Source organism: Podarcis cretensis (genome assembly GCF_951804945.1).
Source record: "Podarcis cretensis genome assembly, chromosome: 12".
In the NCBI taxonomy this organism is placed as follows: domain Eukaryota; kingdom Metazoa; phylum Chordata; class Lepidosauria; order Squamata; family Lacertidae; genus Podarcis; species Podarcis cretensis.
The window spans coordinates 48,412,581-48,430,709 of NC_137181.1; the positions used below are offsets into that span (position 1 = coordinate 48,412,581).

General features: G+C 41.8%; 1 protein-coding gene and 1 pseudogene across 6 annotated transcripts; both read right to left on the reverse strand.

The window, feature by feature from the left end:
• Positions 1-1,400: 1,400 nt before the first annotated feature.
• On the reverse strand, positions 1,401-6,659 carry LOC307199486 (C-C chemokine receptor type 5-like). Of its 4 annotated transcripts, XM_079947409.1 has the most exons (3): positions 6,270-6,564; positions 5,119-5,220; positions 1,401-2,591 (listed from the first exon to the last, which is right to left on the reverse strand). In XM_079947409.1, the coding sequence occupies exon 3, from the start codon at positions 2,581-2,583 to the stop codon at positions 1,516-1,518; it is 1,068 nt and encodes a 355-aa protein (XP_079803535.1). In that variant the 5' UTR covers positions 2,584-2,591; positions 5,119-5,220; positions 6,270-6,564; the 3' UTR covers positions 1,401-1,515. The 4 variants fall into 4 exon arrangements, with proteins under 4 accessions (XP_079803535.1, XP_079803536.1, XP_079803534.1 ...); XM_079947410.1 differs by lacking the exons at positions 5,119-5,220; positions 6,270-6,564 and adding an exon at positions 6,606-6,659; XM_079947408.1 differs by lacking the exons at positions 5,119-5,220; positions 6,270-6,564 and adding an exon at positions 6,581-6,659.
• Positions 6,660-9,748: 3,089 nt separating this feature from the next.
• Positions 9,749-17,306, reverse strand: LOC307199489 (C-C chemokine receptor type 5 pseudogene; annotated as a pseudogene). Of its 2 annotated transcripts, none has more exons than XR_013843889.1 (2): positions 17,108-17,306; positions 9,749-11,469 (listed from the first exon to the last, which is right to left on the reverse strand). The product of XR_013843889.1 is annotated as a C-C chemokine receptor type 5 pseudogene (transcript). The 2 variants fall into 2 exon arrangements; XR_013843890.1 differs by lacking the exon at positions 17,108-17,306 and adding an exon at positions 13,430-13,570.
• Between the last annotated feature and the right edge of the window lie 823 nt (positions 17,307-18,129).

Consider the following 18,129-nt stretch of genomic DNA (forward strand, 5'->3'; position numbering starts at 1 on the left):
AGTTCTCATTAAAGACACCAGGCTTCATTCCAAAAGTAAAGTTTATAAATGGCCAATCAACAATTTCTCTCCGATGTCTTTTAATGAGCTGATGTCCATATATGTCTGTATATATTGCTGTATTGGGAGACATGCTTCCCAGCTGTATATTATATGAAAATTATTTAAAATCCTCCAAGAACAACAGGACACCCCTCCCCCAAGCTCTTCCGGGCCCTAGATCCAGCGCTCTCCCTCTTTCTGTCCACAATTTCTGTCCACAATAATGTATAAAAATAATCCAAACAAGCAGATATATTTTAGAATGAAATACAGTACACCCTAAGTCCAAAGGAGCTCTTTTCCATAAGAATCCCTTTTTTTTATAACTGCGCAATTATGACCGCCATTTTGTTTCCATCTTCAGCCCGAGCTGATCTGGTTTTGCCAACTTCTCTTAGAGTTTTTGAGGGCTGTATATCATGCATTCAGTTATAATTTTCGCCTCTTGTGTTTTGTTTAAGTAATTAAATTCTTTCTGGCTGAGCTTTGCCAAATCACGATGTAATATAGCAAGTATGGAAAGATAGTGGTTAATCCACCTCCTTAATCCATGTTTCAAGATGAGAGTCCGTTTAAAGTCCGAAATTCAACATCCAACGACTGTATAATTTAGCAGGGTTTTTTTCTTTTTTCTCCTCCATCTGGAACATGCCTGGTTCCCCCCACACCCAATCTTATAATTATGAAAAGCAGGTGTCTCTTGCATGTAGGAGTGGCTCTGGAGAGTGCCAGCTGCGCTGTGCCCTTAGACCCAGCATCCCTGCATCCCTGCCGCTCGCACCTTGATGCAAGCTGACAGATCACGGATGATCTGCAGGTTTGTGAGACAGTCTTCCCCGCAGCATATATTTTAAGTTCTCCAGAAAATCCACCAGCATTTTAATTTTAATTTATTCTAATCTAACAGATCTGTGCTATGTGTAAGGATTGGGGAGAAATTAGATTCAGTTCGCATTTACGGACAAGGCTACTTAATTTGTTCTTTCAAATGCAATGCAAGAACCAAGACCCTTGAAAATGTGCATTTCTCCAAATTTTGCAGTTCACTTCTTCAGCCAATTAATGCGTACAAAAATGCATATGCTAGGATGTAAAATGTCCATTAGAATGCACACGTTAGTGAAAATGGCATATGAAAGTGCATTCTATTACAGAAAATCAATTTGCAAAAATGTGTATGTTAGGAGAAATTGCATAGAAAATATATTAGTGGAAATGCTGGTGAATTTATATGATGACACTTTTTTAAAAAAATCACAAATTGCTGTGGAAATGTAGAGAACAAAACATAATAATGGAAAAATCAGAAACTTGCTGAAATTGAAAACTGACAGATTTGACCATGCCTAGCCTGGCAGTAGTATACTTCTAAATTTTCATGTGCAGGAGTTCATCATGATAGTCCCCTGCTCCTTAGGCATAACAACTAAACAGAGGCACACAAACAAAAAGAGCACACAACTGGAAATCACTTTACAAACCAATAGAAATGTCATGTTCTGTTGTACTCATGTAGGAGGAAGTAGACCGGTCTAAACTAGGGTGATCGCGACCTGCACAGAGAGGAACTAATGTACACTTCTGGAAAAAGATAGAGATATATTTCCTAAATTTTTCCCCCACAAAGGCATAGATCACAGGGTTGATGCAACAGTGGATCATGGCAATTATCTCTGTCACCCCAATGGCTACAGATAACTTTCCCTCACAATCATTTTTTAAGCCACATGAGAAAATTGAATCTTGATAGGTCTGCAACAAAAGAGTGATGTTGTATGGCATCCATAAAAGGAAGTAAACAATCATGATGACAGAAATAAGCTTGACAGCCTTCTGCTTTCTCTCATTTCTACCCTTAATCAAAATCTTTATAATCTGCATGTAACAGAAGACAATGATGACTGCGGGAAGAGCTAGGCCCAAGACAACCCTCATTAAAGTTAGAAATTGCTTCCAATCGTTTTCATGTTTTGAAGGATAATGAATGGTACATTTGTGGATCTCAGATTCCATTTGAACATGGTGAAATACAAATTCTGGCACAGAGGCTAATAAGGCCACAACCCAAGTGACGACACTTGTGAAGGTGCCATAGGTGATCGTCCTGGCTTTTAATGCGAACACTGCATGGACAATGGCCAGGTATCTATCAATTGTCAAAAGGATGATAAAAAAACTTCCGCTGTAGAAGCCTACGTAATAGATCCCAGAGAGAATTTTGCACATTGCGTCTCCAAATACCCACTCGCGGGCTGCGTAATAAGCCCAAAATGGGAGCGAGAAGATGAAAAGCAAGTCTGAGATGGCTAAATTGAGCAGGTAGATATCGGTCATGTTCTTGAGCTTCTTGTATCTGATGAGAATCAGCACCACCAGTGAGTTGCCCAACAGGCCAAATATGAACACCAGAGAGTAAAGCGGTGGCACAACATAAGACGCAAATGATTCCCCCGCCATGATGCGGACTGGGGCTACGTCTGTATCATAGTAATAAGATGTGGTTAGATAATAATCTTCTGGCAAATCAGTATAATCGTCCATCTTCTTCCCTGAGAATAAAGAATTCAAATACATCGTATAAGATATCAGCATGAAACTTTATTGTAACATATAATTCATTTATTTATTTATTTTAAAAAACTATTGCTAATGTTGAATATTTAGTCTGCTTATGAGGATCAAGATACTGGCAAACAAGTATGCTTATGAGGATCAAGATATTGGCGGACAGTCTAAATATTAAGAATAAAGAATAAGCGTAAAGAAACACACAAAAAACTGGGAGGGGGAAATGGATAATAGAATCATAGAGTCTTATAGTCAAATGCAGGAATCTCAACTAGATCACACATGCCAACCTCTCATTGAAAACCTCCACAGAAGGAGAGACCACTATCTCTCAGAGTCTGTTCCACTGTCAAACAGCTCATGCTGTCAGAAAACTCTCTGGTGTTTTTCATAAATAATTGCCTACCATTAAATTAGATCTGAATTTGATGATAAGTGAGATTGAGGGAAACACAAAATTTTTGGAGATTAGATTAAGTTAACGGAATAAGATTCAAGAATATAAATAAGATGATAAATTGCTGGAAAAAAAAAATTTACAATGATGTAAGTGGGAGTGGGAGACGTGAGGGAGTCCAAAGAAGTTCTGAAAAATGTGTTATGATCCATGCTATATTGTTTACTATTTTTGCATTTTGTATCTAAAAAATTTCAATAAATATTCATAAAAAAAAAGAAAACTCTCTGGTGTTTAGTTGAAATGTTCTGTCCTTTTAACTTAAATGCATTGGTTTGGTTCCTAGCCTCTGGAGCAGGAGAAGACAAGTTATATCCTCCATGTGACAGCACTTTAGATATTTGAAGGTGGCTATTCCTATTACATCCCTTGATTGGGATGCTAGACTTCTTTTGATGCAGCCTAGAATAGCATTAGCTTTTTTTTTTTGCTGCTGCTGCTGCTGCATCACACTGTTGACTCGTATTAAGCTTGTGATCTACTAAGACCCCTAGATCCTTTTCATATGTACTTCTGGCAAGCCAGGTGTCTCCCATCTTATATTTGTGCAGCTGGTTCTTTCTGCCTAAGAGTAGAACCATACATTTGACCCTCTTGATATTTGTTTTGTTAGTTTTAGCCCAGTTCTCCAATCTGCTTAGGTCAGCTTGAAATATACTTCTATCTTCTGCGGCATTGCCTACCCCTTCCAGTTTCGTGTCATCTGCAAATTTGATAAGAATCCCCTGAACACCATCATCCAAGTTGTTTATAATGACGTTGAACAACAGCAAACCCGAGACAGAACCCTGCAGATGTTAACATATTTGCCTATAATGCTCTGATTGTATTTCTGACCACCTTCTCCCACTGAATGTCTTTATTGGTTAGCGATGTTCAAACACACTTCAATCCATTCTGCCATTCATTCCCACTTTCAACTGGTATTTTCTGTTAAACTCCAATTGCACATGTCTGTGTGCCATTTTGTCTTTTGTTAATGCAGAAATATATGTTCTCTTTTGCGGAGCACACAATAGACACCAAAATCTCAGTCACCAACAGATTTTTGCAAATTAACTGCATTCCTTCGGATTCCCTTCCAGCATAAAGAAACAGATCACTCAGTTAGTCTTCTACACAAACAGAAGAGTCTTACGATACCTTAAAAACAAAATGAATGAAGTGACTTAAGAGCAAATCACCAAAGCCTTCTATGGCTACAAACCAAAGTGTCTGCTGAGAAGTAGCTCCCACTGAATTCAGTGGGGTTTAAGGTAAAGGTAAAGGGAGCCCTGACCACTAGGTCCAGTCGTGGCCGACTCTGGGGTTGCGGCGCTCATCTCGCTTTATTGGCCGAGGTAGCCAGCGTACAGCTTCTGGGTCATGTGGCCAGCATGACTAAGCTGCTTCTGGCGAACCAGAGCAGTGCACGGAAATGCCATTTACCTTCCTGCTGGAGCGATACCTATTTATCTACTTGCACTTTGACGTGCTTTCGAACTGCTAGGTTGGCAGGAGCAGGGACCGAGCAATGGGAGCTCACCCCGTCACGGGGATTCGAACCGCTGACCTTCTGATCGTCAAGTCCTTGGCTCTGTGATTTAACCCACAGCGCCACCCGTGTTTACTCCCAGATAAATGGGGTTAGGATTGCAGTTCAGTATAAAGTTCTGGAAGGGCCAAAACTCAGTGTTACAGCATCGGCTTTGCATGGAGAAGGTCTCAGGTTCAGTCGCTGGTGTCTCCAGGCAGGGTTGAGAGAGAATCCTGCCTGAAATACATCAGAGATGCTGCAAAAACTGAGCTAGGCAGTGGAAAGGGATGGTTTAATGTGGAGAGGAGGGGAGGGATTTAAAATTTAATTTAAAATGAAGACTTTGGGTGGTCAAAAATAAGCAGTCAAATCCAGCTGGTTCTTCCCACTTTGGGGGAAAATAGACGACTTTAGGGAGTAGTAACACAACACACAGATAGCAAAGTGATCACTTCTAACCCAGTGAAAGGAACAATGATGAGTTAAAAATTCACAACAGGAAACAGGTTAAGGTTGAAATCCTAACCCTACTTACCAGGGAGAAAGCCTCACTGAATTCAGTGGGATTAACTTCTGAGTAAACATGATTAAAACAGCCATTTTACAGCATGTCAGTTGCCTTTGGCAACAAATGATACTACAGAAACGAGAAAACAACATGAAAAAGGAAGTATCCAGAAGTGCAGAACAAAAAGGAGAAATATGTCTCAAAGATTTAAAAACAAGGGCATGTTTTATTATAGATACTGTATGTCCGGCACAGTTGCTAAACCACAAATAGTGGACACCACATTTCAGAAACTTTTAAAGTTGCCTTTGACTGGACTTAACCGTCCAGGGGTCCTTTACTCCTTTTTGTATTATAAAACCTCATATTAATAATACAAAACCACTTTGAGGGTTGGTTTTCTTTTTGTTTGTTTTTTGCAACCAAGTGATGTATACATTTTATTAATTAATAAATTAATATTCAGGGTCATTTACACAACTATTAAAGTGCAGAAATCCTGCTTTCATTAGACTTTGGCTAACCTATCCAGAATATTACTTTACTTTAAAAACAAAACAAACAAAACTCTGGTCGACTTTCAAAATACTCGGCCTGCATATTCATTTCCTCCGGATAGTGTTTTAAGATCTAGGCTGATACTAATTTCAAAACTCTGCTTTCACATCACTGAAATTGTGTAAATGGATCAGCTCCAACTGGGGCAAGTTGTACATTCACTGGGCAATCCTGTACATATACATTGAATTCAGTGGGGCTTACGCATGGGTAACTGGCTATAGGAATGGAGCTTTAGCTTCATCTGCACATTCAAGAGTACTGGAAAGTGATATTTGGGTCAATTAAAAGCAGGTTTTTAATTGACCCGATTTTTTGTGTCATTTAAAAGCAGCCAAGGCATGTATATTAGTTTAAATGTTAGCACCTTTGGTAAAATCCAGCAACGGACGTGAAAATTAAAGGACTTTGATTACAAAAACTGACTATGGAATTCCAATGTTCTGAACAATATGAACATAACAGGAAAGTGTTAACTGGTTCATTAATATCAATATTCACATATTTTACATCTTGGTCAATTTACAGGCTTAGAAATTCGTGCAGCATTCCTATCTATGTTGACTTTTTCACTGTTTATTCACATAAAGGCAAGTGCTCCCCCCCTTAAATTAACTTACCAATCTACAAAGTTGCTTGCTTTTAAAAGATGATGGCGACAGCTAGATTCTTTGGAACAGGAACATTGTAAAAAGCAGAAAGTAAGAAATAGCCCTTTTCTCTGTGAAGAAGGAATTGTTCTGCAAATTTCTAGCCACCAAACATTGCTGCTCAAAATCAAGACTAGTTCCCTTCTAACAGGAATCATTTGGTCAGCAAAAGCTATTTCTGTACTACTACAGATGGTTTTGAAAACTGAAGTACAGTATCTTGCTAGACTTTCATTGCACAATTTTGAGTTACAGTTTATGTTGCCAAATCAAATAATTACCAAAAATCCATTCCCATCAACTCACAGGACTGTTCACAAAGTGGTCTTCAAAACTGCCTGCCTTGAAAGGTTGTCTGACTTTAAGGGGTTCTTGTTAAAAGGTTTCTCACTCAGCGGATTCTGATAAGGATATCACTTCTGAACCAGAAGTGAACATGAACATGTGGTTGTTCATTTAACCCACTTAAAAAACAACAACAACCACTCCCAGTGTTGTCTGGCCCAGTGTCTTCATATAAGAGTCTCAGTAATCCATGAAGTATAAGCTTAATATGCAAGAAGTGCTCACTAAACCAGAGGCCCCAAACTTCAGCAGTAGAGCAACATCTCTGGGTCGCCCAGACTGAGGATGATTCTTTCAACATAGTCTTTCAGTGAGTTGCTTGTCTTAAAAAAATTAATAAGCCTAAACCTAGTGTTGGACCTGTTCCATATCTGCTATTGGGTCCCCGGAGCACAGATTCACACAAAACGGCAAAACGGCCTTGCAGGTTATTAACAGGGTTTTATTTGAAATGCATATATGCAGAACAAAGGTACAGAGCGATAAGCTCGCAACCTGCACACCCCAGTAAGGGTGCGCCCACTTTTTATACCCCTTAGAATGCATAGACACGTGTTCACGTGTAAAACATGTGAATTACACTAATAGCAATAAGATGGGGCTTTGTTTCTTGTGTTACCCCCCTCCTTTTCAGTTTGCCTCCTCCTTTTCAGCCTCCCCCTGTCTGGGGTTACAATAACACCCATTCAACTTTGCTCTTATCTTCTACCTGCCTAAGCCAGACATTCCAGAGAGAGAGGCCCATTTTTACTGTAACATCTAAGCAAGAAGAAAAAGCCTTGTTCTTCTGGCTGGTGTAAAAACCTCCCTCCCCCCTTTAAGGAAGGGGTTTGGGCATAGCATATGAGAGAGGAGAAAATGCCTCAAACAGTTTTTGGGATCATATAGAGAACAATATTCTAATGGCCCTTCACTAGGAGAGCCTCATGTACAGGGTGGGTCCTTTAAAAGAGGCCCTGTAGATACAGAGTACACATGTTCCATGGGGCCTCTTTTAAAAGACTCACCCTGTATAAAACCATCACCATTAGTGTTATGTACTGAAGTTCTCACCCTGGGCCAGCAGGGGGATACTATATATAGTTATGCAAATGAAGGATCGAAAGTGACGTTCAGTGATTGGATAGTTTTAGAAAGTTGTAACAGTTACATTGTTCTGGAGCTCTATATAAGCAGGCTGACTGAGCTCTTTAGTTCAGTTCTATTCTGGCCTCTGAATAAACAAGAGCTGTTGAAGAATCGCTGTGTCGTCTGATATGTTCGCCCACAACTTAATAATTAGGCAGCAGAGATCTTCAGAAGAGAAGCTCAGTTACCCAGGGCCAGCCCACCTATGAAGCAAGGTGGGGTGGCTGCCTCAGGTGGCGGGATCCACAGGGGCAGCATATCTGACCTCCCAATAAATGCACACCCCACTGCTGCCGCCACAGGGGTAGCAACGGCTGCAGAATGCACCTTAGAGACCACCTCTGCTGCCTCTATAGCAGCCTCTTGGCAAGTAGGAGGCACTGGTGGTCTCCTCCCACTCTTGAACCCAAGGTAGATCTTTAATTCCCCTTGTTCCTTCTTCCCTGGCAGGGTGTGTGTACCATTTTGTGGTTCGCCTCAGGTGGCAAAATGTCTTGGGCTGGCTCTGTAGTTACCACGTATGAGGTGATGACTTGGGCCCAATTCATCTATGCCTCTCTAACCAGCAGGGGTTCCCATGTCACGGGTGAAAGCTCCCAAATATCAAAACCTGAGTAATAATACCACACAGGATCCACACAACAACTGGCTTTCATCCCACCCGCATGGTTCTTGGATTTATGCATTCCTTCATGACTAGGGGCAGGATCTAAATTAAATATTTAAAAACTATTTAATTGAAGGATGCTACGGAAATGTTTTAAACAAGGAAACTAAACATTTCATGCAGACAGTTTGCACATGAAGGTGGTTCTTCCAGGGTAAGGCTCATCCATCGCACTCCGGGTATGCTGACCCCTGTGATTTTTCCAAATGCAGGAAACTTGACTGCATAATTTGCTGGATAGCTCAGTTGGGTAAGGCATGGTGCTGATAAGGCCAAAGTCTCAGGTTCAATCCCTATAAGGGGGATATTGCTGCATTGCAGCAGGTTGGTCTAGATGATCCTCAGGTTCCCTTCCAATTCCATGATTCTATGAGAACAGGATGCTAAACTACATGGTCTACGAGTAGGTACTGTATCTGCATATGTGAAAGCAGAGAAAAGTGAACAGGTCTCAATCTTCCAGGCACCCTCTCCCCTCTTCCCCAGGAATCCAACCATGTCAGCTTATACACGTAAGTTGACATCCATGACCATAAACAGTTGTTCCTGTTCCGGCACTCTTGACCATAAAAGGTTGTTCCTGTTCCTATACTCTTATCTTGGGGCAGGAGGTCACCAACTCTAAGAGCACTCCTGGCACCGTTCCTGGGTCTCTTGTCAGACCTGACAAAGTCTGTGCGTCTTTGTGGTCAGGATGTAAGATAAGACCCAGACGTGCCATCCCTGCTCTACTCGGAACTGGCAAGGCCATCCATTGCCGTCATGGACTGATAAAGGAGAGGGCTTTGAGTACTTGTTTATACAGCTGGCTTTCTGTTTATACATTGACTCAAGAGCTTAAGTTAATGCATTTTAGAAATGCTCCCTTGGAGAAGGAAAAATGTGGATTTTGGGTCCGTTTCAGACTGACTGCACAGAAACCCATTCCTTCAGTAGAACTGGTGGAAGAATATTCCCCTCCATCCACTACTTGAACAGCACGCAGAAGGCATACATCTAGCAAGTAGGATTGGAGCTTGTTCCTGGACCAATGCAAAGGATTCTCTGTTTACATTTTGTGCAGGGTACTGACCTTCTCATACCCTTTGTCAGACAAGAAGAAGTAAATAATGGTTTGATGTATCTTAATGGCTTAAGATCTGTTCTCCAAAGGAGCCAAAAGTTTAGGTGTACGAGTAGTGACAGACAGTGGTGTAGGAAGTACAGGATCTCATCATGACGTTTCCCCTAATCCCACTCCCAAGGAGGATTCCAAACAGGCAAGCAACAGTGTTGATCTATTATAAAATAATACACACTCTCCCAAAGGTGGCATAATACAAAATTTATTAGGATCAGCATGACTGCAGTTGTATACAGAGTTCACTGGGAGTAGGTTCCATTGAATTTGGTGGTGCTTAACATGGAGGAAGTTCCAGCTTCACTTCAGTTAAATGATCCTACGGTAGCAAAAAAACACAACCTGAAGCCCTAGATCAACTGCTGCCTATGTAAGTAGAAAGTAATGGGTTAATGGACCACCTAAGACAGCTTCAAGTGATCATTTGAACCTACCAAGGAAGATCAAATGTTGATGGAGGTATTTAATTAACATCCTGTGCTTCATGGCCCTTGGATCAGATTCTGTATCTAATATTGAGAGAAGTCCTATATGAATTGTCTTCACCTTCCAAACACATCTGGTTTCTATTTATACATGCACAATCTTTTCAGTCATTTGCGTGAGTGGTTATGCAACATCTATAATAACGGGTTACTTTACCAGATTGTGTCTCACCAAATCTGCCTGCTTCCTTCCCCCATGAGATTTCTAAGTGGGAAGGGGCGATGAAATGGTGTCCTTCTAAAGATCATAGGCTATCATTTCTCTCTCCCCTTTAGAAGTCTGGCATTCTTCTCCCAGACATACCAACTAAACTATTTGCAAATAAAACTGGAAATCACTTCACAAACCAACAGAAAGGTCATGTTCTGTTGAACTGTTATAGGACGAAGTAGACCGGTCTAAATGAGGGTGACCGCGACCTGTGCAGAGAAGAGCTAACATACACCTCTGGGAAAAAATAGAGAGATATTTCCTAAATTTCTCCCCCACAAAGGCATAGATCACAGGGTTGATGCAACAGTGGATCATAGCAATTGCTTCTGTCACAGCAATGCCTACAGATAACTTGCTCTCACAATCATTTTTTAAGCCACATGAGAAAATTGAATCTTGATAGGTCTGTAACAAAAGTGTGATGTTGTATGGCATCCATAAAAGGAAGTAAACAATCATGATGACAGAAATAAGCTTGACAGCCTTCTGCTTTCTCTCATTTCTACCCTTAATCAAAATCTTTATAATCTGCATGTAACAGAAGACAATGATGACTGCGGGAAGAGCTAGGCCCAAGACAACCCTCATTAAAGTTAGAAATTGCTTCCAATCGTTTTCATGTTTTGAAGGATAATGAATGGTACATTTGTGCTTCCCTGATTCCTTTTGAACATGGTGAAATACAAATTCTGGCACAGAGGCTAATAAGGCCACAACCCAAGTGACGACACTTGTGAAGGTGCCATAGGTGATCGTCCTGGCTTTTAAAGAGAACACTGCGTGGACGATGGCCAGGTATCTATCAATTGTCAAAAGGATGATAAAAAAACTTCCGCTGTAGAAGCCTACACAATAGACCCCAGAGAGAATTTTGCACATTGCGTCTCCAAATACCCACTCGCGGGCTGCATAATGAGCCCAAAATGGGAGCGAGAAGATAAAAAGCAAGTCTGAGATGGCTAAATTGAGCAGGTAGATATCGGTCATGTTCTTGAGCTTCTTGTATCTGATGAGGATCAGCACCACCAGTGAGTTGCCCAACAGGCCAAATATGAACACCAGAGAGTAAAGCGGTGGCACAAAATTAGACGCAAATGTTTTCCCCTTCTCGCTGTGAACTGGGGCTGTATCTGGACCATAGTCAAAAGTTGTTTCATCGTCTGGCATCATGGAAAAATTGTCCATCTTGCTTGTCACAGAATATGAAGAATCTATGTCGATGATATAAGAAACAACAATTAAATAAAACAGCGAAATAATGTATTTTTAATCAATGGTAATATTGAATATTTAGTCTGCTGATGAGGATCAGTATATAGCCAAATATTAAAGCAGCGACAGAAAATGGGGAATGCAATGATGTTAAGAAATTAAACCATGCATTTTAATCCGTGATAATGCTAAATATGTGGTCTATTGCTGTGGATTAGTGTATCGTCCAGCAGACTAAATATAAATGATAAATATTAAAGCAGTGACAAAAGATGGGGAATAAACTCATGTGAAGATACTGGCATAAAACCTTCTAAATGGCTGTCTGAGCAGCTCCTCACCTTAAATCAATTCAATGGTATCCAGGAAACTTTCTTATACTGAATTAGGACACTGGTATTATCTACAATAACCAGCAGCTGGAATCATAGAATCTTAGAGTTGGTCGGGACCCCAACGGTCATCTAGTCGAATCCCCTGCAATGCAGGAAACTCAGCTAAAGAATCCAGGACAGGATAAAAACCTCCTAGGAAGGAGTGTCCACAAAGCTCCTAAGGGAGGCTGCAAGAAGGATTCAGACAGAAGTCTATTTGAGGTCCTCAGGGATTGAAACAGGGACTTTTTGCCTCCAAAGCAAATGACTGAGCTTCATTTCTGCCATATGGAATAATACATGGGAGATATACCATTAGAAATTGGAGGGGGGGGGCTTAGCCCTTGGTCAGTACAGTGGTATATCGGGTTAAGTATTTAATTCGTTCTGGAGGTCCGTTCTTAACCCAAAACTGTTCTTAATCTGAAGCACCACTTTAGCTAATGGGGCCTCCTGCTGCCGCCTCGCCGTCGGAGCACGATTTCTGTTCTCACCCTGAAGCAAAGTTCTTAACCTGAAGCACTATTTCTGGATTAGCGGAGTCTGTAACCTGAAGCGTATGTAACCTGAAGCCTATGTAACCCGAGGTACCACTGTAACTGGTTGCGTGTCGAGGTCCCCAAGCCACCCCTCACAACACACACATAAATTTTGTTTAAGGTTTTTGGCATAATTTTGGCCACAACTTTATTTAAATACATAAATGTGAGTGGTTGCTTAGGCATTGGTTACAACTATCTGTCCTTGCCCAGGGACAGAACTGACTTCTGGATTCCAGCAGAAGCCAGTAAGGGAAAACAATATTGGGGAGAAATGGAGCTGAGGCACAGACCCTCCCCCCTTCCCGCATGCTCCCCAGGGCTTGCCGGCCGTAGCCCCATTCCAGGGATTCGGACGAAAAGATGGCAAGCCCCTGGATTCCTTTAACAGAATTCCCTTTCCGCAGAAACCTTGGAGGGGCAGGCCCAGCCAATCCTAACCCCTCCTCCAACCAATTGATAACCAGTGCCTAACCGCAACCTTACAAGTTGTGACGATTTGCTACGCAGTGGGCAAAAACCAAATGGCCCAGCCAATCAGCCAGATGGACAAAATTCCTACCAGGCCCCTGCCCCAATGGCAGACGACCCCATGACAGGCATAGCAAGGTCAACGCAAAACCCATAAAATTAAGGCGGGTGATCCGTTGCACGCAGCGAAATAGGAAGCTCCAAGCTGCATTCACAGGATTTAAAACATCCAATCCCTCGCACCAAATTGCAACATAGGATTTACCCCAGCAACCCAGCCATCCAATCGTTGCCACAGGCTTCCTTAGTAATCCTGCCTGGCAACAGAGGGGTGACCTGGTAGACCCCACCGCAACACGCGCTCTCCATGAGGGAGAACACGCTTTACCATATAACTGGGTAAACCGATATGTGTCCCTAAGTCCCATTGAATTCAATGCTGGGCTTTCTCCTGGAAAAGTGTCTCTAGATTTGGGACCTGTTTCCTTCATTCATTCAGAGTTCTGTATCGTGGTATCTGACTTTTGTGGTAGCCAAGGCATGTAGCTTCTGAGTAAAATGTTAGTATCACTTACCCTGCAATTGGTAAAATCCAGCACAGGAGGTGAGAATTCAAGGACTTTGATTACCCAAACCTCTCCTGACTATTGAAGCAGTCAGTTTATTTCCCTTGCAATTCCAAATCACTGTTGTGAGCTGTGCAAATCTTAGAGCAGATGTTCGGGAAATGCTCAATGCTGCTGATTCTGTTTTCTCGGCCGCCAACTGTAAGAAATGATAAAAAGTTGGGTGTCTATAGGAGGAGCATGAGTTCTAAAAACAGGCTGGCTGCAAGTCCTTCATGTACATCCAGCAGTTTCTGTGGAATGGCAGGGAAGGGGAGACTTTGGTCCAAGTGTGGGTGTAGGACAGGAATGTGTAGACTGTGTTCGGCAAGCCAGATCCAGCCCACCAAACCAGACAAAGTCGCCCTCACAGCTTTGGGCAGCTTCAGACCAGTGGTTTTGTGGATTAATTCTGCAACATGTCATTGGCACAATAATAGTGCATTCGTGGTGGACTGTCAACACATCAGTGTCTTTTATCAGCTGTTCCCTGATGCTTCCTTCCCCAATGCTACTATATTATCGCTGCCTGCCATTGCAGCTGAACCAAAAAAGCTTTGCTCAGTCTAGAATTAGAGATGCGGAGTTCTAGCAAAGAAGAAGAAATTCCCAGGGGTTTTCTGCCGTCACACTGAGGTTTTCAGCCACAGCTTTTTCATACGGTATTGATTTATGTTGCGATGTTCATCCTGTATTTCACTAAGGAAGTCATGAAGGAGGGATGCACAGCAAAAATACGATGCTGGGAATTGCATCGACAAAGCCTCATCATAACAAAAGTGGGAGGAAATATCCAAAACTGGAGCGGCTGGTTAGCTCTCCAGATGTTATTGAATGTCAACTTCCACCTGCCCCAGCCAACTTGGCCAAATGCCAGGGGAAATGGGAGGCCAGGGACATTTGGAGAGCTGCAGTTTTCCCATCCCTGGCCAAAAGTCATTGTAGCCCCAGCAGACTAGGGCTCAAGGACTTGGCAAAATCACTACTAATAATTTTTAATAATAATTTTATTATTTATACCCCGCCCATCTGGCTGGGTTTCCCCAGCCACTCTGAGCGGCTTACAGCATATATAAAAACATAGTAAAACATCGAGTATTAAAAACTTTCCCAAACAGGGCTGCCTATTAAGATTTCATTGCTTTCCTGACCTTATTTCATTGGAACCACAACTGAGAAAGGCATCATTCTAACACTAACCAGATTTAGCTCTAAAGGATATTGATTCCCACACTCAAAGCTAATTTAGGAGGTTGACAGAGTTCCCATCCTCTTGGTTAAGCAGTATGATCCACCATTCTTATTTCTTTTATTTGTGCAACTATCCCATGAGATAGATAGGTCAAGTTACATCCACATGCAGCTATATGTAATACCACTAGGCATCCCAAATTGGGCTTCATCGCAATTAGGGATGAAGGATAAATTTTATTTGGTTTCCATTTAAAGCAGAAATGACCAAATTCACACTTTCCAAAACATTACGAGAACCGAAAATCTTGCAGCCTTCAAAATCCACACATTTGAATTTTTGTGACGCTGTTCTCCGGCCAAGCAACGCTAATAAAAATGCATAAATTAGGGGAAAGTGCCTATAAAAACAAACATGTTTGTTGAACTAGTTACAAAACTGGGGGAACGCTTGCAAAAATGTGTACGTTATTCAAAACTGATTGTAAAAAAAATATGGTTTGTTAGGAGGAATTCGCACTAAAATTCTGAATAATTTTTCACGAGGATTGGTTTTGTTTTTAATCACAAAGAAGAACTGCATCTAGGACTGAATAACTGAGAAACCAAAACCGACAGATTCTTTCACCCCCAACGCGCGATAAAGGACTGAATGAAATGAAGATGAAGGAAGTCAATTCAAATAAAACCATAGTACTTCGAAGCACTCACCCTATTAGTTATAGAAAACAATACCAGCAGAACATCTGCCAAACTGATTGCTTGCTTGACTGATCAATTGAAGTCTTGATTGCAGGGCAGGCTAAAATGTGCCCCCTCTCCAGTGTGGCAGATGGCTGCTCAGTAGACTGTACCACAAGGTTAATTTCCTTTTCCTGCCCCTCCTTTCAAAAGATCATGCAAAAGTAACTTAAAAATAGGTCTTCCTTTCTGTCCTTCTCTGTTCAGTTAACAAATATTGGCATTTCCGGACGAATGTCTAGGGCTTTCCTTCCAACAATAAGAGCCACAAACAATTCTAGTTGACTATACCTAGCAGACATTCATATCAATACATTTCCCCCATCTAGATCTTCTGCAAAACTGATGAGATTTAAACCTGTTTGTCAGTGATATTTTGGCTATTTTCAATATTTTTGATATTTTGATGTTCCAAACTGTAATATTATACATTCCAGATTCCCAAACTGATGAAAAACACAAGGTGCTGAGGTTTGCCACCCACCACTCGCAAAAGGGATGGGGGAGGAAATTGGTTGAGTTTGCAAACCATTGTGATTCAGACTTCCCAAATTAATGCATGAACTGAAATGCAGGTCTCCTTCAAAATTCACACTGTTCCAAAGTTTGCAATGCAGTTCTCCAATCAAAAAACGTGGGCAAAAGGCATATGTTAGGAGACTAAAGGTAAAGGTAAAGGGACCCCTGACCATTAGGTCCAGTCGTGGCCGACTCTGGGGTTGCGGTGCTCATCTCGCTTTACTGGCTGAGGGAGCCAGCGTACAGCTTCTGGGTCATGTGGTCAGCATGACCAAGCCATTTCTGGTGAAACCAGAGCAGCGCACAGAAACGCCATTTACCTTCCCGCCATAGTGGTGCCTATTTATCTACTTGCACTTTGACGTGCTTTCGAACTGCTAGGTGGGCAGGAGCAGGGACCGAGCAACGGGAGCTCACCCCATCGCGGGGATTTGAACCGCCGACCTTCTGATCGGCAAGCCCTAGGCTCTGTGGTTTAACCCACAGCGCCACCCACGTCCCATGTTAGGAGACTATGTGTGTGGAAATTCATATATTTGTGACAATAATATACAAAATGCATAATATTAAGCTAAAATTGCTTGCTAATGCCAGGAGGTTAGGTCATGCATGCAGAACGTGTAAAAGAAAAAGGACCGGGGTGTTTGAGAATTTTAATGAGAACGTGTTTGAAAAAAATCACAAGCTGATGCAGAAATGTAGTGAATTGTACTTACAGTTCCAAAAATGAGTAGGAGAAACTGCTATGGAGGTTGCAGTCTTAGCTGCAAAGATTCAACATGCTGGTTCAATGCAATTTGTTATCTTAGTCACTCATTATTATGAACTAGCCAAGAGTCATGAAATGTTTCGGTGGGGACACAAAGGATGTACTGATTGATTCAGAAGATTTATACCATCACCTCTTCAAACTACAGAGGCTCCCAAAATGGCTTACAGGTGGATTAAAACAAAATAAAAAAATTCCTTCCAGTAGCACCTTAAAGATCAACTAAGTTAGTTCTTGGTATGAGCTTTCGTGTGCATGCACACTTCTTCAGATACACTGAAACAGAAGTAGGTGGATTAAAATAACACCATCACAATCCTCAAGCTTACAATTGAAAAAGACAAAACACAAAAAGAAGAAAGGGTGGGGAAGGAACACAATTCACACAAATGCAACCCCCCCTCCCTGCATTACTCAGATTAACTCACCAATTTACAAAGGTGCTTGCCTTTAAGATATGATGGTGAAAGCTGGATAATTTGGAACAGGCACGTTGTGGAAACTAGAAACAAACAGCCCTTTCCTGTGGGTAGAAAAGTTTGTTCTGCAAATTTCTAGTGGACAAACGTGACTCCTTAAAATCAAGAAATAGTTCCCTTATTCTAACAGTAATGATTTGTCTGGTCAGCAACATCTGTTTCCGTACCCCTGCAGAGGATTTTGAAAACTGCAAAGTATCTTACTAGACTTTCGTTGCACAACTTTGAGTTGCTGTTTAGGCTGAATCGCAAAAATACCAAAAGCAATCAAATGAAATATCACAGGACTGTTTATATGGGATTTTATGTGTTTTAAAATGTCCTTAAGCAGTCGGTGGCACTTTAAGTTTTTTCTTATTTTTCCCCCTTTTTGCTCTTTTGGGGTAGGTGGGATGGATATCTGGTTGGGGATTAGTTTTAGCATAACTGCTGTTTTTTTATTGCTTTATTGGTTGTTGTATAGTTTGCATTTTGTTTTAAGGAGGCGGGATCAGGGCTGCCTGGGAGTGGGCCCCAGCCAATAGAATGGCTGGCACAAGTTCCACAGGGGGAATGCACTGGGACATCCGATCTCAGTGATCATGGGCAGGAGGAGGAGTTACGCTAAGACCAGACCATGTCATTACTGAGGAGGCAGGCTTAGTCATTGTTTGAAGACTATCCCTGCCTCCGGGTCTAGTCTTGACCGGATGGATACTGGAATCAGTAAGGGAAACCCACATGACCTGAATGTGTTGCTGTGCAGTGCTAGGTCAATAAGACCACTGCCATCCATGACTTGATCGTGGATGGAGGACTTGACCTGGCATATGTAACAGAGACTTGGTTGGATGAAGCAGATGGTCCTGTCCTAACTGCTGCTTGTCCACCAGGTTTCTCTTACTCACAGCAACCCAGGTCATGTGGGCAGAGAGGAGGGTTGCAGTGATTTTTAGGAAGTCAGTAGCTTGCACCTGGCATCCTGCTGGGAA